Source organism: Chiloscyllium plagiosum, unplaced genomic scaffold, assembly GCF_037043375.1.
Source record: "Chiloscyllium plagiosum isolate Xiang-an unplaced genomic scaffold, Cpla_swu_hap1 HiC_scaffold_6, whole genome shotgun sequence".
In the NCBI taxonomy this organism is placed as follows: Eukaryota; Metazoa; Chordata; class Chondrichthyes; order Orectolobiformes; family Hemiscylliidae; genus Chiloscyllium; species Chiloscyllium plagiosum.
Genome location: NW_028270144.1, coordinates 71,002,520 through 71,024,313, shown reverse-complemented (window position 1 = coordinate 71,024,313; position 21,794 = coordinate 71,002,520). Strand labels below are relative to the sequence as shown.

General features: G+C 40.0%; 1 protein-coding gene across 8 annotated transcripts in view; it reads right to left on the bottom strand.

Moving 5' to 3' along the window:
- LOC122550643 (neuronal PAS domain-containing protein 2-like) overlaps positions 1 to 21,794 on the bottom strand; it is a 122,124-nt gene that overhangs the window by 61,038 nt on the left and 39,292 nt on the right. For 6 of the 8 annotated variants that reach the window (XM_087988096.1, XM_087988095.1, XM_043691704.2 and 3 more), the window contains 4 exons: positions 18,322 to 18,375; positions 10,079 to 10,227; positions 7,768 to 7,859; positions 5,823 to 5,912 (listed from right to left, as the gene is read on the bottom strand). In XM_087988096.1, the coding sequence (XP_087844222.1) occupies positions 5,823 to 5,912; positions 7,768 to 7,859; positions 10,079 to 10,227; positions 18,322 to 18,353 (363 nt within the window). In that variant the 5' untranslated portion in view covers positions 18,354 to 18,375. Of the gene's footprint in view, positions 1 to 5,822; positions 5,913 to 7,767; positions 7,860 to 10,078; positions 10,228 to 18,321; positions 18,376 to 18,727; positions 18,747 to 21,794 lie in introns of those variants that run through there. The other 2 variants (XM_043691706.2, XM_043691707.2) reach the window with 2 other exon arrangements.

Below are 21,794 nucleotides of genomic sequence, written 5' to 3'. Positions count from 1 at the left end.
AATCTTAGAGGCGATTTGCCCATGCACATGAAAATCTGTGCCTCCTGGACCATGGAGTTTTATGTTAGCTGGTCTGACTTTCACAGACTTCAAAACAAGCTGTCTTTCAGCATTAACAAGTTATTCCTGTGCCAAATTTCACTTCTTGTTTGAATCCTTGTACCTTCAGGAATAGTCCAGAATCTGTTCTTCTTGATATCCCTTAGAAATACTGTCTTCACATTTTGCTTTGCAAATTTAAAACTTCTTATTCTTGTATGATTTTCATTTCTCTGGCAAGTTTCCTTTTGTAAGAGCCTTCCTTTATTTTTGAAGTGATGGAGATGCTATTAATGTTCATTATTATTGAAACACAACTGGCTACAGGTATAGCACTCAGCTCCTCAGTTGTTCTTCAGCTGACATTGAGATTTTTTTTTGGAGCCACTTCTTGTACAATCTCATGTAGTCAATCCCAATGATTTCTTTTCTTTTGACATTTTGGAAGGCTGGGAGGGTAACAAAGTTGCAATTGTGCCTTTCCATTTCATTGCGTCAGAAGAATCCCAAATGTCTTCCCAAGTACTGACTAATTATGGATCTGATTTCTGTCAGTGTATCGAATTGGATTCCTGTTCCAACATTAAATTCTCCTAGGATTGGGGAATATCTCATAACTTCTCATCTCTCATACTGGCTACTGCACTGTCTCAAACTGATTCATCCTCCAAGCTCTGTGCCCATAACATTTTCCTAGATGATCTAAGTCCAGTAAAAAGGCTTCTACTGTTTTTCTGAAATGGTAAAATTGCTGATTAAATCTTGCATATTATACCATAAATGTCTATTGGAGTTAAGTATACAAGTATACAAATTAGCAGCAAGCATGTAGATTAAAATCCTGCATAATTACTACTGCGTCTTTCTAGATTAGAGTGGTGCTGGAAAAGCACAGCAGGTCAGGCAGCATCTGAGGAGTATAAAATCGACGTTTCAGGCAAAAGTCCTTCATCAGGACTGGGCTTTTGCCCGAAACGTCGATTTTCCTACTCCTTGGATGCTGCCTGACTTGCTGTCCTTTTCCAGCACCATTCTAATCTAGACTCTGATTTCCAGCACCTGCAGTCCTCACTTTTGCTTACTGTGTCTTTTTGACAAGCTTCCATTGTTTCTTCATATACATATACTGTACGGTTTCTGTTAGGGGATTTGCACACTCTTCCCACAAGTGATTTGTCTTTATCATTTCTCACCTCTATCCAAACCGCTTCTACATCTGATTTCCTGAATTTATATCATCCCTTTCTATTGCACTAATACTAATTGTGTGTAAGATGCTTCAATCAATGCATCATAATCTGTCATACGTTTTCATGTTTTGTGTTACCAGAACATCTGCTGTTGGAGCTTTGACATATAAAAGTCTGCTGACTTGAAAGCGCATGTAAGTCTGAAGCTGTTCTATAGCACTGAAGCTGTCTTTTTTCCCAGATCCTATGTCTGGTGTCATTTGGGACTTCCTGGTTATCAAATGTTTGAGATGATGGTCATGTGTGTACGAGAGTTGCAATCCCCATGAATTATTGTACCTGGCTGATCTGGGTGAGTAAGCTAGTTTCCCCTCTTACTGTTGAAGTTTTCTGATTCTATGTTTTGATTCTACCCAATATTATAGTTTCTTGCTTCTCTTTGCGGTCATCCAAATTTCTTTTCCCTGTCCTTTGGAAACTTCCTGCCCCATATTCAAAGTCCTCGGAGGTTTTTTTCTGCCTTTTAATTTTCCCTCTTCAGCTGTATTCCTTGGACTCTGTTTTAACTTCAGATCCTGGCTCTTATCCTCACTACCACCTTTTTTTATCTTATGCTTTAAGTCAATACTGGAATCTGCACATTGAGATAGATTATCATGGGCTGTGGTTGTCTGCACGTAACTGTGCCTGAGGCTTCTTATTCCTTATCTCTAAGTAAGGGTCTTTAACTTTGTAACAGTCCTCTATGTACATCTGTATAGTCGTGATTTGGAGATGCTGGTGTTGGACTGGGGTGTACAAGTTAAAAATCACACAACACCAGGTTATAGTCCAACAGGTTTAATTGGAAGCACACTAGCTTTCAGAGCGTTGCTCCTTCATCAGGTGGTAGAGGAGCCCTCCACTATCACCTGATGAAGGAGCGACGCTCCGAAAGTTAGTGTGCTTCCAATTAAACCTGTTGACTCTAACCTGGTGTTGTGTGATTTTTAACTTTGTACATCTGTATATAATGGGTCCTCAAACACCACTCTCTGAAGTTACCTCTAGAATGAGCTGAGTGAAGAGAAAGGTTTTAAACTGGATTATTCTCTCTTACTAACATTAGAGTCATGTGATCAATCACAACATCATGATTTACATTAATTTTATGATATTACAGGCAGCACATTGTGCCTTGGTTGTATTGAACTTTGGCCAGAATCGCAATGGGGTGCTGTGTTTAGTTTCCGATATTGCACATCAGAAACAATAAACTGGTCTTGAAGGGACTGTAGTACAGATTCAACAGTACTGAGCTTTCGATACTGAGATTGTTAGATTTGTGTAAGGATGAAAAGAGGTATGAGCCAAAGGCATGTAAATGAACTGAAGATGAATTGCAGAAGACATGCTCAAGGAGCTGAAAGGCCAACACCTGCTCCTTATGTTCCTTTATTCCGAGATGTAGAGTTTGAGAAGTATGATAAAATGCCGGTGTTGGACTGGGGTGTACAAAGTTTAAAAATCACACAACACCAGCTTATAGTCCAACAGGTTTATTTGGAAGCACTAGCTTTTGGAGCGCTGCTCCTTCATCAGGTGGTTGTGGAGTATAAGATCGTAAGGCACAGAATTTATAGTAGAAGTTTACAGTGTGATGCAACTGAAATTACATATCTGAAAAAGACCTGGATTGTGTGTTAAGCCTCTCATCTTTTGTACTGAACATGTTGGTTTCAGTTCTTTCATATGTAAATCGCAGTACTTTTTTTAAAGTTATTCTCAAGTGAACTTTAATAATTGGTGTCATGTTGGCCCTGATAATGCATTGAAGGTGTGAGGTGCCCTGTGTGAGACTGTGTCTGTGCCACAATGGTCAGACTGATTCTAATCTAAAACATGGATTTACAGAATCTTACATGGATTTATACAGTTTTTCAGTAAAACAAGATGTAATTTTGCAAGTACAAATTCACCCCACAAACTTATGTGGGTGTCTGTGTGTGTATGTGGGGGGGGGGGGGGGGGGGAGGTGGTTTGAATGTAAAGGTGGTTTGTGGGCGGCACGGTAGCACAGTGGTTAGCACTGCTGCCTCAGCGCCAGAGACCCGGGTTCAATTCCCGCCTCAGGCGACTCTCTGTGTGGAGTTTGCACGTTCTCCCCGTGTCTGCGTGGGTTTCCTCCGGATGCTCCGGTTTCCTCCCACAGTCCAAAAATGTGCAGGTTAGGTGAATTGGCCAAGTTAAATTGCCCGTAGTGTTAGATGAAGGGGTAAATGTAGGGGAATGGGTCTGGGTGGGTTGCACTTCGGCGGGTCGGTGTGGACTTGTTGGGCCGAAGGGCCTGCTTCCACACTGTAAGTAATCTAATCTAATCTAATCTAAAGGGTATAGGTCTGTGAGTGGGTGCATGTGTATGTATGAGTGTGAGTGTATGTGTGAGTGTATGAGAATGTAAATCACCAGTCACTACTTCAATTTTGAAAGCAAGCACACAAATTTGAAATTAGTTTATAAAAGCAAACAGAAACCAGCAGGATGTTTGCCCAAATCTTTATTAGAAAGGCATTATGTGTATTTATTAAGATTGCTGTGAATTTGTTTATTTTGCATTACTTATCAATAATGATCTTGTAAACTTCTAAGCAATAAGAATTACATATATGCTCTGAATTCTGAGAAGGGATGCTTGGTAAGCTGAGAAACCCATGTTGCGATATCATTTCTGCATTTAAAATCTGATACAAAAATAAAAATGACACATTTTCATATTTTGTTCTCTTAAATTGTCAAGCTGGTGTATTTTAAAATGAACATTGCAACATTTGAATTTTGAATTACTGCAGTATCTGTTTAATGAACATACAAATTACTAGCAAGATTAGGTCCTTGACTGTCCTCTGCCATCCATAAAGACCATGGCTGATCAGATTGAGGCACGAGATATGATTTTTCTTTCTATCCCCAAATCCTTTCAATCCCCTGTCAATCAAACTATCTGGCTTGGCCTTGAATATAGCTCAATGACCCAGCCTCCACTGCTCAATGGGGGACAGAATTACAATATGGTTCACTTAAAGGAAGAAAATGTAAAGGAATTGACCAATTCAATGACAAAAATTAAGTTGTTAATTAAGTTAATAGAAATTATTACAAACAGAATGCATTATACACAGCATTTGAATAAGTGCCAAGAAACGAGTAAAAGAAATGTTGAAAAACATGAGACTTTTAGGGACTTTGGAGGGTAGCCAAGCATCTGTGACAGAAGCCAGAAGGGATGACTCATTGATCCATAAGAATTTATGAAAGAAACAGTGTAAGCAAAATTATATTACTTATTATGTGGACAAATAACAAACAATGAAAGCCTATTTACCCAGTCACAGAGACAATTATAAGGCAACACACGTACACACAGAGTAGTCATCTTAAGATATGAAAGAGTTGTGTTCTAATAGAATTTCCCTTTTTGAAAAGTTGAGACAAAGACATCTAAAGAAACTATATGAGATTAAGAATACAGTTTTCTTTAAATCGGAGTAGAAATGCAATTGTTTTTTAAAGTGGATTTAAACTTTGTGCATAAATTTAAAGTAGAAGAGACTTGTTATAAATCTCTTTGATTGTACATGATATGGTTAAAGCTGAGTAAGTTCTTCTAATAATTGGAAATTTCTTAGTTGAGGTGTTAAGTTGATGGTGAATTTGACTGGGTAGTCAGGATTTGGAGGTGCCAATGTTGGACTGGGGTGTACAAAGTTAAAAATCACACAACATCAGGTTATAGTCCAACAAGTTTATATGGAAGCAGTAACTTTCAGAGCATGCTCCTCCATCAGGTGGTTGTGGAGGATAAGGTCGTAGGACACAGAATTTATAGCAAAAGTTTACAGTGTGATGTAACGAAAATAATATATCTAAAAAGACCTGGATTGTTTGTTAAGTCTCTCATCTTTAGAATGAGCATATTGGTTTCAGTTCTTCTGTATGTAAGTTCAAGAACTTAAAAGCCACACAAAGGGCACTGCACACCTTCAATGTATTATTTGAGCCAACATGGCACCGATTGTTAAAGTTCACTTGAGAACTTAACTTGAAGAAAGTTCTGGAATTTACATATGAAAGAACTGAAACCAACATTCCCAATCTAAACATGAGACTTAACAAACAATCCAGGTCTTTTTCTTTTTATATAATTTCAGCTACATCACACTGTAAACTTTTGCTATAAATTCTGTATTCTACGATGTTATACTCCACAACCACCTGATGAAGCAGCAGTGCTCCGAAAGGTAGTGATTCCAAATAAATCTGTCGGAGTATAACCTGGTGTTGCGTGATTTTAACTTTGACTGGGTGGTTTAACTTACCGAGGGAGGTAGTGGATAAAGATGGTTGAACCATTAACAAAATTTGTCCTCACCTCAACCTTAAATGGTAGACCCCTTATTTTGAACCCCACCCCTTCCCTCACCTCCCAGTTCTGGATTCTCCCATGAGGGGGACTTCCCTCTCAGCCTCTAATTTAAGCCCCCTCAGAATCATATATGTTTCATTAAAATCACCTGAGTTAAAACATTCTTATTAGTTTTATATTACTTTACTCACAGGTAAATGTCCAAGGAGAGGTGCAATGCTATCAGAAACATAAATGATATTCCCATCTGTTGTTACAGCTATGATGAAGCCATCTAATGCCTAGAAAGAATAGAATAATAACATTAGCCATCAGTGGGTTCCAACATATCAGACTGTGCATAAATATAAGCTGAAAAATGTGTTGCTGGAAAAGCGCAGCAGATCAGGCAGCATCCAAGGAGCAGGAGAATCAACGCTTCAGGCATAAGCCCTTCTTCAGCAATCCTGAAGAAGGGCTTATGCCCGAAATGTCGATTCTCCTGCTCCTTGGATGCTGCCTGACCTGCTGCGCTTTTCCAGCAACACATTTTTCAGCTCTGATCTTCAGCATCTGCAGTCCTCACTTTCTCCCTGTGCATAAATATAAGGCTGCATTCTTTTAGCCCAAGGGGGTTGGAGGGTAAGGGGTTTGGAAAAGATTGGGAAAGTAGGTAGAAGTTGAGTAGAGGGTGAGGTACACAGAAAATAAAGGACAGTCTTTTTGGGATAGGTCCTTTTTACATTTCCACCATCAGAGATCTTTTCTGGGTAGGGCAGTGAATGAGGTGGACAGTCCACATCTAAGAAGTAATAATGCATTTAAATGATTAAGCTCTCAATTAGCTTGAATTTTGCCTTGATGCCAGTATCTTATCAATGCTGGAGCAGCATCTTGCTGCATGGAGGCCATCAGCTCAATCAATGCCGCTTGTGTGGAGTGATAAAGAGGGCCTTGGAGACTCCATGCCCTAATGACAGAACCAATGGCTAGGAAAGCTGCATCTGAGGCCCACTTTATTAATCGTGAGGAGTTTCCTCTTGGCTGTGTGTGGAGTGGCAGGGGGAGTGTCGGGGGAATATCAGAAAAGAGGGAGCATACCAACTTCAGCCCTCACCATTTTTGCATTTTATGTATGGCTCTGAAAGCACTTCCATACTGAGGTGCATTCGTGGTGTCTGTTCTGCCTCTACAATGTCCACTTCTCCTGGTGGGGTTGTTGTGGCTCCTGATCTGCTGTCCTGTAATTGGGACTGCAGCAACGAAAGCCCACTGTCCTTAAGAAGACAGCGAATGAATAGACAGACTAGGAGACTAACTCCAGGAAGATGCATTGGCAGATACATTGCTGGCGACCACAGGTTCAGGACTCTCACTTGGTCCCAACATCAAGTTCTCAAACTCCAAAGGAAACTTCAGCTTTATATGGCTTGAGGACCACAGTGATATTATACAATTCATAAAATGTAAAGAAATTGCTTATTAAACAAAAACTTTTCAAAATTGCACATTCAACAAAATTATATTCAATTGGTAATTTATTATTGTCTAAGCTGACATGTTGTAAACTGATGGCCTTATCCCAAATCAAATGCACAATCAATTCTGTTGTTGTCAGATTATATTTTGCAGCAGTCAGCACAATGTCATGCAAACATATATCAATCCTCAGAATGATGGGATATTGCAGTAATTTCAGCTTGAATCCAGACAGCCGCAAGAGGGTAGATGAGAAATCCTAAGCACCTCTTCTGGTCTCAACAATTTACTTGTGCTGTTCAAAAACAGAGATTGCTGGAAAAGCTCAGCAGGTCTGTCAGCATCTGTGAAGAGAAGTCAATGTTAACATTTCAGGTTCGGTGACCCTTCCTCAGAACTGGGAAGGGTCACCAGACCTGAAATGTTAACTTTGGTTTCTTTTCACATATGCTGTCAGACCTGCTGAGCTTTTCCAGCAATCTCTGCTTTTGTTTCTGATTTACAGCATCAGCAGCTCTTTCAGTTTTTACTTGTATCATTCATTGGTTTGAGAGATTCTCACACCAATGATAAATTTGTAATTAAAGCATTCTTAAGCACTTCAATCAAATGTTTAGTTAGAAATACATGAAGCAAGTTAATACAGTACTATTCTTGAAGTAAATTTTCCTTAGTTACCTCTAACATCAGTTGTGTAAATTCCTCATTGCTCAAAAATGAAGGTTTCCAGTTTTGTTGGATGATACTTGTCTCTTTCTGTGCTGAAGTTTCTAAAATGTAATATGTTCAGCTTTAGTATTTTATGGTAACAATTTCATTAACGTTGCCCTAGTGTATTATTTGCTTCTTATATTTTAAGTGTATTACAAAAAAATATCATTCAGCAAAAGCAGGGCAGCATAAAATCCTTGCAATTAGCATAAACTCAGTGTTATAAGACAAATAATGAAGTCATGAGATCTTATTCTTTCATCTACTGTCAATCTACACCTTCTCCTCTCACCTTTCACTGAGGTCCTTCATCCACTTATCTACCAACCAAGCCCCTCATCCACTCTTTATTGTACCCTCTCACCAACTAATTTGCCACTTTAGCCCCTCAAAAACTTGCCATCCTCCTCCCTCACCCAATTATTTTAGACACATCTGTTCTCTGTAGCTTGCCAATGTGCCATTGAAATCTCTAAATCCCAAATACAGCAGCTAGTGCCGTAAAATGAAAACATGACTTGGCCTCCATTACCCATCCCGTTCTGGAAGATTCCGAGAACAAGTATGTTTGCACTTCAGTTTGGAGGTCTGGGCTAGAAATGCCAGGCTCGAGAGTGTGGTGCTGGAAAAGCACAGCAGGTGGGGCAACATCCAAGGAGCAGGAGAATCGATGTTTTAAGCATAAGCCCTTCATCACCAAGTGAAGGGCTTATGCCCGAAACATCAATTCTCCTGCTCCTTGGATGCTGCTTGACCTGTTGCATTTTTCCAGCACCACAGTCTCAACTCTGATTTCCAGCATCTGCAGTGCTCACTTTCTCCCAGAAATGCAGAGGTCCAGAGCAAGGAAAGGAGAAAGGAATAGTGGCTACTGGCGATGGCCATTACTAGAATGATTTGGCTCATAGTAAAGAGAAATGTATTTTTTTAAGTCACTTTAGATTTCATCTTTTTTAAAGTAAATATCCACTTTATCATTGCCACATAAAACCATACCAACAATAATATACACAGTCTTGTAGATAACTATAGCCTATGCAATTAAAGAGCTACTACCTCCTAGTTCTTCGCATTTGGTCTGATACGTAACCAGTCAATCATTTCTTGTTTGATCATAACATTCACTGAATGAGTCATGCAGGGTGCTCAAGTCATAATTGAAATCTAAATCTATTTCATGAAACCCTTTCTAATTACTTATATTAATAGAAACTGTAGTACTGTACTCCTTTAAGAGTTAACTAACCAGTTAAATTTAGATACAGAAAAAAAATGGAAATGTTAAATTAATGTAAAAGCCTAACAACTATACTTATAGATTGAAAGACACAATGTGGCAGACATCCCACAAAGGATGTAATTGGTCATTCTGGCACATTCCCACTCCCTAGGTTTCCATTTGAATTCATTTGCAGTGAGGAAATAAAATTGGACAATGCTGAAGAAGTATTTCTGAAAATATTTTTAAAAACTGGTAACTTCAAATGCTTTGATTAATGGCAGTTGAAATTGGATTTATCACCAAAAATAACATTTCAACCACCTGTATATAACCTTATTTTACATTATTAAAAACATTATTTAAAAATAGACAAAGCCCTTTTCAAGTTTGATTGGGGTTTAGCAGTCAGTCCCAGAGAAATATTATCAAATTAAAATCATTCAAAGCCTTTAAAATGCATCTATTAATGGACCAGTACCTTGAGGCCTGTAAACAAGTGCAATTAAGAGAAACTCCAGATGGTGACTAATTCATCCTAGGATATAACCAGTTTTGTGATTAGAGCCTTCCCTCTAGTAACCCAAAAACTGTGGAAACTCAACTTGTGCAGAATGCAACTTATAATTCTGAAATCTTTTGTGCTAGCTAGGCCATATCATAGGAACTGCACCCAATAAAATGTAGACTAAACGAAACTCCAGGCCAATATTTTCCCCTCCTTCAATTTCATTTTTAAAAATATATTATTTTCTTTTGCTTAAGGCTTTTCTCAATAGACAATAAGACTTCTTGCTTCAAACAACATGCTGGAAATCCTTTGCTAGTGCCTTTTCATAAGAGGTGTACAACAATCATTCAGGGTTGAAATAGACATTCAACCCAGGTAGGGTTTCACTTCATGGGGGCCAGTTAATTCAGTTCAGTTCAAGTATTCAACCTGGCCCAGTAACCTCCACAAATTGTGTACATTACACATGGTGCCCAATTAATTAGCAAAAAAGGGATGACTTCAAAATGTATTAAAATGTGTTAAGTATTCACCTCAGCTTATCTTACCATTGTGTTTTTGTAAAAAGTCAATTGTCTTCTGCAACACTGTAGACTTGTCCAGCTTACGGATACTGCCGGGAAGCATGACACTGAGTTCTTTGATGAGGACATTAAACTGATCACGTCTCTTTTTCTCAGACTTATTACGTGAAGCCCTAAATTAAAACATAAGAAAATACAGTCAACATCAAATAGGACACAAGGTATATGAATAAAAGATACATTAAAGAAAAAAGTACAGGACCAGCCCCTGCTCATACAAGTCCTTTGAAATGTTGATGTTACCCTGAACTGGAGATATCTGCTTCCAGTGACTGATAGAAAGGCAATCCAAGTAGCATTCATTCATCAGTCTAGGGCTTGGTTTCAACCATAAAAACCAAGGCAAGAACTGTGACTTTTTGCGCTTTACATTCTATCAGTAAAACGATCATCCATAATTTTCTCTATACAGACAATATTTTCTTTTATGTGCTAACTGTGGAAAATTAGTGTGTTCTTTTAGGAGGAATCATCCCATCCTTGTTGGAAACAGATTGCCACTATGAGCTATTTTAGAAGCCATTAACCATGCTGCATGTAGATGCATTTGTCCAAATCAAAGCAAACCCCACATCTATTATTTTGAGAATAGATTAATTTTCAGTTGGATTCTAAACAAAAGTTAACATATTTGAATATGGCTACTGTCTGCTTTGTGCAGTTTTGGAAGTGCCTCTACATCATCTAAACAGAATGATCTTAGGTTTCTATTGCTGTCCGAGTATAGGAATCTTCTCTCTAAATTGGACGTCTTCGTACCAGGTTTCAATCTAACACAGACACAAAAATGTTCAGTGCTGACTGCAGTGTATTTTTCATTCTAATTAGCTGTGTAAGCATGTCTGAAAAGGTAAGTTTGTTTTAATTCTCACGTATGCTGACGTCACAGCAGTGATATGACAATATTACTGGAATACCCAAGTAATTCATCAACTAACAAAGGATTCTGTATTAGAGCAGGCAGCAGGCTAAGCCTGCTGAAATTAAACCTTAGTACTAGAAGAATACAAGCAATACACTATAGCAATAAATACCTAGTTACAGGAATACCTTATTACTTTTACCCACCAAAGTCAAAGTTCTTCAATGGATATAAATTTATATAACATCTGCTATATAAAGATAAGAATAAATGGAGGGTAAATCCTCACCTCTCTCATTCATACACACATTCTAAATACAGAGGAGCAGCTGTACCAGGTCTTATTTTTCTGACATAACCATGGAGGTGTAGCTTAAGAACAGGTATTACATTGTGATGCTTTCCTTTTCAAGATATTGGAGAAACTTCATAGATTTTGGCAAGGGGTAAGATACTCTAATCAAGCTGACTTGACTAGGGTTACAGAGGAACATAGATAAGATGCAAAGCTGGACTGAGAAGTGGCAAATGGAGTTTAAGGCGGAAAAGTGTGAGGTAGTTCACTCTGAAAGAAGTAACAAGAATTCACAGTACTGGGCTAATGGTAAAATACTTGGCAGTGTAGATGAACAGAGAGATCAGGTGCATAAATCCCTGAAAGTTGCCATCCAGGTTGACAGGGTTGTTAAGAAGGCATATGGTGTGTTGGCATTTATTGGTAGGGGGATTGAGTTTCAGAGCCACGAGATCATGCCGCAGCTGTACAAGACACTGGTAAGGCCGCACATGGGGTATTGTGTACAGTTCTGGTCACCGCAATATAGGAAGTATATAGAAACTTTGGAAAGGGTTCAGAGGAGATTTACTAGAATGTTGCCTGGTATAGAAGGAAGGTCTTACAAGGAAAGGCTGAGGGAACTGACGCTCTTTTCATTGGAGAGAAGAAGGTTGAGAGGTGATGTAATCGAGGCATATAAGATAATGAGAGTTAGAAAGGGTGGACTGTGAAGCTTTTTTCCTTGGATGGTGAAGGCTAACATGAGGAGACAGTTTTAAATTGCGGGATGATAGATTTAGGGCAGCTGTGGTTCTGTTTGCCGAGCTGGAAGTTTTTATTGCAAACGTTTCGTCCCCTGTTTAGGTGACATCCTCAGTGCTTGGGAGCCTCCTGTGAAGCGCTTCTGTGGTGTTTGCAATAAAAACTTCCAGCTCGGCAAACAGAACTATAGCAACGAGCACCCGAGCTACAAATCTTCTCACAAACTTTGAACACCTAGGGGCGAGAGACGCTACGACAAGCCAGGAAATGGGAATCCTGCGCTAACCGCCTAAGCGCCACATACGAACAACTCCAGTTCCTGCATCAATGCCGAAAGAATCAAATCCTTCCACCAAGTGTCAGATACAGACCACCAGTCAACAATCCACAAGCCAGAGACACAGCCAGACAGAATGGACTCAGGATGATCCAGGTAATGATTACAGACGCTCACAACCGACTTCACAGATACAGACAAGAAATTGCGCGCCAAAAGTCGTTAATTTCAAAAACCACTAATCAGGAATGGACCCAGACCATAGAACAGGCTGTCACCATAGGACAGAACAGGACCACACACCGCAAAAAAACGGCACTAAAAGAAAAAATGGCCAAACAAAGAGGACACCACAACACACACCTGGGTTAAAAACCTCTCCTACAGACAGCTCACAGACACGGAAAGAACAATACTGGCCAAGGGACTCAACTACAACCACAGGGACGCCAAGACAGCAGACTTCCTAGCAGCACTAGAATGCAAACTCAGGAACAATGGACTGACAGAAGAGACACAACAAACAGTGAGACAAAGTATCGTACCCCTGATAACAAGGAAAAGACAAACACATAACCTCAACACCAAGGAGAGGGAAGCACTAAAATCACTAAGAAACGATAAGAACATAATCATACTACCAGCAGACAAAGGCAGAATGACGGTCATCCTGGACAAAGCAGAGTACATCCAAAAAGCACAACTACTTGCAGATACCAACACCTACCAAAAGAGGGAGTTTGACCCCACCCCACAGCTCACCAATAGGATAAACAACACACTGAGGAACCTACAAAAAAAACGGACAGATAACCAGGTCGGACCTACAAAGAATGAAACCTGAAAGCAACAACACCCCCAGTTTCTATGGACTACCTAAAGTGCACAAACCAGACATCCCACTCAGACCCATAGTATCACTAGCCAGTTTGTGTGATGGTGTCCCTGGTAAAGAACTACAGCAGAAACTGAAACACCTGATCAGCAGATCCAGACACTCTATACAATCAACACAGGAATTCTTGGACATCATCAGAAATATACACATAGACAAGGAAGAAACCATGGTATCATTCGACGTAATGGCACTGTTCACCTCTATTGACAGAGCCCTAGCCAGAGAAACAATAGCCAACCTGCTGAACAGACATAACAGACAACAGGATGTTGAACCCATCAACAAAGACGGCATACTTAAACTACTGGACTTGTGCCTCAACACACTTCACATTCAACAACCAGATATACGAACAAATCAACGGAACACCCATGGGCTCACCGATCTCGGGACTCATAGCAGAAGCAGTAATGCAAAGGTTAGAACAAACAGTCTTACCACAAATTCAACCCAAACTCTGGGTCAGATACGTTGATGACACCTTTGTAATCATTAAAAACACGGAAATAGAGAAAACACACCGGATCATCAACTCCACACTCACAGGAATCCGATTCACAAGAGAGGAAGAAAAGGACAACCAACTCCCATTCCTAGACGTGAGGGTACAGAGAACACCAAATGGAGAATTCACCACTAAGGTACACAGGAAAGCAACACACACAGACCAAGTCCTGAACTATGAAAGAAACCACCCCAATACACACAAACGAAGTTGTATCAAGACACTATTCAAAAGGGCCACAACACACTGCAGCACACCAGAACTGCAAAAAGAGGAAGAGGAACACCTATACAAGGTATTCGCCAAAAACCGGTATCCTCGCAATTTCATCAACAGTTGCCTAAGGGAAAGACAACAGAACGAGGACATGCCGCAACCCAAAGGACTAGCCACACTACCATACATCAAGAACATCTCTGAAATGATAGCCAGATTACTGCGACCACTAGGACTTATAACAGCACACAAACCAACAGCCACTCTCAGACAACAACTCACCAGAACGAAGGACCCGATACCCAGCATGAGCAAAACTAATGTAGTGTACAAAATCCCATGCAAAGACTGCACAAAACACTATATAGGACAAATAGGAAGACAGCTAACGATCCGCATCCACGAACATCAACTAGCCACGAAACGACACGACCAGCTATCCCTAGTAGCCACACACGCAGATGACAAGCAACATGAATTTGACTGGGACAACACTACCATTATAGGGCAAGCGAAACAAAGAACAGCCAGGGAATTCCTAGAAGCATGGCACTCATCCACAAACTCCATCAACAAACACATAGACCTGGACCCAACATACCGGCCACTACAGCGGACAGCTGAAACTGACAACCGGAAGCGGCAGGGACAGGCCACTATAAATGCCGGAGGAAACACCACAGAAGCGCTTCACAGGAGGCTCCCAAGCACTGAGGATGTCACCTAGACAGGGGACGAAATGTTTGCAACAAAAACTTCCAGTTCGGCGAACAGAACCACAGCAACGAGCACCCGAGCTACAAATCTTCTCACAAACTTTGAGATTTAGGGCAGATATGAAGGGTAGTTTCTTCACTCAAAGTAGTAGGGGCATGGAACAGCCTGCCTGCAACAGTTGTAGACTCACCGATGTTAAGGGCATTTAATGGGCATTGGACATACATATGGATAATAATGGAACGGTGTAGGTTAGATGGGCATCAGATTATTTTCACAGGTTGGAGCAACATCGAGGGCTGAAGGGCCTGTACTGCGCAGTAATGTTCTATGTTCTACGACCAGCAAAAATTAGGTTTTCTTAAAAGCCTATCAAGAACTGTTACAATAGTTTATGATGAACAGATATGCACTTTGCAAAATACTTTATTTGCCTGTAATTATAGGTATCATGGAGGGCTATCAAGAATTTCTGTTTACAGGCCATCTTCATGAACTACTTTCCCTGGTAAGCATCATCAAGTGAAGAAATGAAATGATGTGCACTGAAAAGAACTTCTTACCTGAAGAGAATGTGATATTTTTATACAATAGAAATAAATGAAGAACAAAGAGACATAGAAATGTTGGCACTAACAGCATCCATTTGTCTCATTTTGCCTGCACTGATGCTCACTTTAAACTGGGTTGTGTATTCAAATCAGACTTCCCTGTTCTTTCACTGTTCCATGCAATAACATATCAAACACCTTTCAAGAAATTTGTCATTAATTACTTTGTACATTCAATCTTTGGAAATAAGGAAAGGAGTAGGCTATTTGAACATACTTGCCATTCAATATGATCATGGTTGATTGAACACGTCAATGTTTTTAAACAAAATTCATCCCCATGAACCTGTATGCCACAGGTAATCAGAATTCTATCCATCTTTACCTTAAACATACTCAAAGACAAAGAAAACTGCTAAAACCTCAAATTCCTCAGCCCTCTGTGGTATAGAATTTCAAAGGTTCCTTTTGAGTAAAAATGTTGCAACTTTCTTCCTAATTTCCCAAAATACATCAGGACATCGTCCATCTTCCTATATTGTTTGTGTCAATGTGAACCATAACCACTGGCTGATCCCCCTCTCACATCATATTGTGCAGCTGTTCCATGACATTCTTGACCCTGGCACCAAAAAGGTAACACACCATCCTGGAGTCACTATTACTGTCACAAAAATGCCTGTCCAGTCCCCTGACTATGGAATCTCCTATCATTATTGCACTTCCATTCTTTTTCCTCCCCTGTTATACAGCTGAGTCTCCAGCGGTACCATGGGTTTGTAGCTGGTTTTATTCTCCTGAGGAATCATCACTCACCAGCTTCCAAATTGGAAAACTGATTAGAAAGTGCAAAATAAAACAAAAAGCAGAACATTCTGATGAAGAGTCACCCAACTCAAAGTTAATTCTGCTTTCTTCCCACAGAAGCTGATAGACTTGCTAAGTTTTGCTAACAATTTCTATTTTTGATTAGAAAGCATGATAGGTTCAGGAGATTCATGCAGTACATGCTCAGTTTTCTTAGACTGCCTGGTATTACCCATTCCCTCTCCTCCTGTATGTTTGATTCTTCAGTGTGCCCACCTTTCTGTCAATACAGTCCTCCCTACCATAGATATACAATAGTGACTGCTGCACAAACTTGTGAAGCCAGTAACACTTCCTGCAGATGTGTTTGTCTAGGACACATGATGTGTACATGACTTCACACATACTGCAGGATGTGACTCCATTTAGCCATCCTAACCTGTTATCCTGGAATTCTAAACAAAACTATTTGTTAGCTTTAGAATTAGTATGGACTTACTTTGAAAACTTAACAAGCTATTTTTCAAAATAAAGAAGGTTGAGACTTGAGAACAAAGACTAAATACCCAAATATCACTTTAAAGATTGGAAATACTGACCAAACCTACTCATGAATCAGCTGCTTTCACAGCACTCATGACACTATGCTGTCATTGGTCTCAGTCCAAGTAGCCATCTCAATCAGGTCCTTATTTCCTCTCCTGCTCTCCTCTCACTCTAGAGACTTTATTTAGAGTCATAGAGTCATAAAGATGTACAGCACTGAAAAAGACCATTTGGTCCAACCCGTCCATGCCGACCAGATGTCCCAACCCAATCTAGTCCCACCTGCCAGCACCTGGCCTATATCCCTCCAAAATCTTCCTATTCATATACCCACCCTCTTGGAGTTAACTTTAATTAAGGTGTCTCTTTCTCACGCTACCTAAATTCTCACTTTGATCCAAATTCCCAGTTACTCATTCTATCTCAGTCACACTCTGACAAATTCATAAGAACAGAAGAACAAAGAGCAGTTTCCCTTACTTTGTGCATTATAAAGAAGCACTTTTTCTCTAGAGAGCTGTGATGAATAACTTGTTTTTCTTCATTTCCTGCTACAGTAATCAGCATCTAATTCAGGCAAGGAATTTCAGCTTGATGGATAACTGCCACTATCAAGTTACCTGCAAGGCTATTCTAGCAAGGCTATTTTAATTTCTTTAAAAGCTATTGATTCTACTGACTCTGATTTTGACATTTACTCTACTCTGAATTCTCACTTTGACCCAAATTCCCAGTGACTCAGTTCGTCTCAGTCTTACTCCATTGAAGTCTCCCTCACTCTGATTGTGTGGCTTACTGATGTTGAAGTTAATAAGCCAAGTTATAGATCAGCCTTAGCTCAGTTTACAGCACTCTTGCTTTAGGTCAGAATGCTACAGGATCACATCTACTTCAGAGGTTTGAACATAAAACTCTAATACATAAAGGGAGTACTGCATCACCAGAGGTGTCATGTTTCAGATAAGACTTTAAACCAAAGCTCCATCTGCTTTTCTCAGGTAGATGCAAAAAACACACCACACAACATTTTTAAATAGAACATGGAAGTTAACCCTTCTGTTCAGGTTCATATTTATCGTTCAACAAATAAAATAATTTATCCAGTCATTATCTCATTTAGAGATGATTGTGTGCAGATTGGCTGCCGCATTTCCTACACTACAATAGTGGCAACAATTCAATAAAAGTACTGGATTGGATTTAAAGTATATTGGAATAACCTGAACTGATGATAGGGGCTAAATAAATGTAAGTCATTTGTTTCTAATTGTTACTGTAAAATGCACCTTCCCAATTCACAGCCTCTACTACCTAGAAGGATAATGGCTGCATCTGTATGTGAGCCCAGCCGTCTACAACTTCCCCTCGAAACCACACAGCATCCTGAACTGTATTGTCATTCTTTCACTATCACTGTGTCAAAGTTTTGGAAATCCCTTCCTAATCATATTGTGCATCTACCTTGTACCCTGTGGACGGCAGCAGTTCAAAGCAGCAACAATCCCCCACACTTAATCGAGTGCAATTAGAGACAGGCAATAAATGCTGGCCTAGATGTCTAAATGCCCACATCTTGTAAACATATAAATTTGCAAAAAAAGTACTATTTCTTCTTTGGGAAGACTGCAATGCTCATTCAAACAAATTTTCTAAAGGAACTTCACAAGACCAGCAAAGAAAGTGGAGAAGAAATGAGTAAACAACGCATGAAACAATTTAAATTTGAAACAAAACAACTTGAAACGCAATGTCTATTTTTATATTTTTCTAAGGCTTAATAAAATCTCACCTCTTTGCCTTGTCCTTGTCATCTTCATCCATTAGTTCTTCTACTTAATGGTCTCTATAAAATGAAAAAGAAACTCCAGTGTAACTTTCAACACAAAATCACACTCCCAAATATCTAATCAACTATTTAATTTAACAGATTGTTGTCATTTGTGTTCATTAACTGTTTTCTTAACACTTATGTCTAATAAATGTCCCATGTTGTGTACCAAAGAGGATTTTTGTTTCCTCCTATACATAATTTTATGACTTGCACTTCCTTGTCAATGATATGAAGTTCAGCCCACGAAGTAATAAATCAGTGCAACTATTTTGAGGGCTGCTCATTACCAGCATACTAAACAAAACAAAGGTGCTAATTTGAATAGCTTTCAAAAATGAACGCAGGGATTATAATGTGTATTTACCTTGTACCCATTGACTTCTTTCCAACTTCATGCTGCCTGCGCATCTGAATAATATCAAAGTTAAATCACGGCTAATCTTGCTGCTGAATATTTGAAGGGAGGGCAAAATCATGAATGGGTGAACACTACTTAAAGCTAGCCTTCATGCTTAAAACTAGCCTATGCTGTTTCAAAGGGGAGGTGAACTGTCACATAAGCAAGTGCTGGCAATGGTACCAGAAATAAATCTGACCCAGAAAACATTTAAGAGTTCAAAGATATCACATGAGTGGTCAAGGTCAGTTAATATCTCTTCAAATGTTGTATCCTACCAATTGCATTAAAAGCCTCAGAAATTGCTCAATTCACCATCCTGTTATGGTTCACCTACCAATCACCTCTACTAATGAGGACTGATACATAAGATTCACATACTCACTTTAACCTCACAGTGGTTCACTACTCAAAACCTCATCACAGTTTGACACTGTCAGCCATTCAGCCAAATCAGCTAAACACATTGCACCATACTCATTAACGTATTTCCTCCTCTCTTGCAGGAAAAGGCAGAAACAACCAAAACCAGCAGGAGATAACAGGAGGGGCCAGGCATACCTGCATTTTCTACCTGGGTGAGATGGTGCTGGCCATTATTGGGATGCTAATTGTGCAGGTGTAACTGAAACCATCAAAGATTACAAAATTATGCAATTGTCAGCTGTCGCTTCTAAACCTTGAACTCATCGTCATTCTCCAAGCCTGTTTGCATTCTCCTCAATCTTAATCCTGCTTTTTACATCCAACCTCCCCCACATCCCACCCCTTCTTATGATTTACAATTTATAGATGATTTACGCATGACCCTCTTATCTAATCCCTCCCAGTACCCCAACCTTATCCATGTACCATTGCTCGTTCAGGCAAGAAAACAGTGGTGATGAAAATGCATGGAATATATATTCTATGCTGACTTTTATTCTTGCATTGTAGACAAATGAACACTCTGATGGTCAGCGACAGACAGAAGGTAAGGAATGTTTGGTTGGTGAAGGGAATTAGAGTTGTGATGACTGGAATCACACAATCATCATGGACAAATTCGGCAGGAAGGAGCCAATCCAGTTACTGCTTAGGTTGTCTTCGACCTCATGTTCCAAGTTCCGAGTGCTGGCCCTGTAACTGTCTCTACTGTGACTGCTGTTCCTTAAAATGTAAGACTACGCAGCAAATCACCACAAATCTTGACACCCACTCCACCATGTAGTGGCGGAATCTTCCACAATGTAGCTTGCAGTGGAACCACTATTTCAGCATGGTATGGTCTGCTTGACCACATCTTATATGGGAGCATAGCTTTCTTTGCAAGTCATAGAGTCATAGAGATGTACAGCATGGAAACAGACCAGATATCCCAACCCAATCTAGTCCCACCTGCCAGCACCCGGCCCATATCCCTCCAAACCCTTCCTATTCATATACCCATCCAAATGCCTCTTAAATGTTGCAATTGTACCAGCCTCCACCACATCCTCTGGCAGCTCATTCCGTACACATACCACCCTCTGAGTGAAAAGGTTGCCCCTTAGGTCTCTTTTATATCTTTCTCCTCTCACCCTAAACCTATGCCCTCTAGTTCTGGACTCCCCCGCCCCAGGGAAAATACTTTGTCTATTTATTCTATCCATGCCCCTCATAATTTTGTAAACCTCAATAAGGTCATCCCTCAGCCTCCGGCGCTCCAGGGAAAACAGCCCCAGCCTGTTCAGCTTCTCCCTATAGCTCAAAGCCTCCAACCCTGGCAACATCCTTGTAAATCTTTTCTGAACCCTTTCAAGTTTCACAACATCTTTCCGATAGGAAGGAGACCAGAATTGCACACAATATTTCAACAATGGCCTAACCAATGTCCTGTACAGCCGCAACATGACCTCCCAACTCCTGTACTCAATACTCTGACCAATAAAGGAAAGAATACCAAATGCCTTCTTCACTATCCTATCTACCTGCAACTCCACTTTCAAGGAGCTATGAACCTGCACTCCAAGGTCTCTCTGTTCAGCACCACTCCCTAGGACCTTACCATTAAGTGTGTAAGTCCTGCTAAGATTTGCTTTCCCAAAATGCAGCACCTCGCATTTATCTGAATTAAACTCCATCTGGTCCAGATCCTGTTGTAATCTGAGGTAACCCTCTTCACTGTCCACTATACCTCCAATTTTGGTGTCATCTGCAAACTTACTAACTGTACCTCTTATGCTCGCATTCAAATCATTTATGTAAATGACAAAAAATAGGGGACCCCGCACCGATCCTTGTGGCATTCCACTGGTCACAGGCCTCCAGTCTGAAAAACAACCCTCCACCACCACCCTCTGTCTTCTACCTTTGAGCCAGCTCTGTATCCAAATGACTAGTTCTCCCTGTATACCATGAGATCTAACCTTGCTAATCAGTCTCCCATGGGGAACCTTGTTGAATGACTTACTGAAGTCCATATAGATCACATCTACTGCTCTGCCCTCAGCAATTTTCTTTGTTAGTTCTGCACATGTACCAGAATATCAGCCACATCATCTGTGGGATCCTGCAATTCCTAATAACCATTCTTTAGCTTGCCATAACAGCTGAAATATAGTTGACTGCTAAGCAATGACTTGCATGATAGTACAGTGTGGTATTGCTATAATAACACACTAGTTGGATGTTGGGGAATAGATTTGTTTTTGGTACTGGTACTTGTCAGTGTTGACAAGCAACATCAACAAAGCCATGTAGCCAATGACAGCCTGCACCAAGGAAAGCTGTGATTTTAACAAAGCGATGTACTCATTCCACGTCACTGTCAAGAGAAAATGAAAAGTAGCTAGCTATCGATAAATAGAGAGATTCACATTAAAGTTAAACTCCCAATGTAAGTCTTTCTCCCACGTCCTCTTCCAGCAGCTTGTGATGCTATGTGTGGTCTCTATTCATTTTCCAAATTATGCTGTATTGCAAGATCTGAAGAGTTCAATAAATTTTTATTTTTAAGACTTAAGCCAATTCCATTATAGAGAGTTTGATAGAACAAATCCAAAGACTTGCCAGT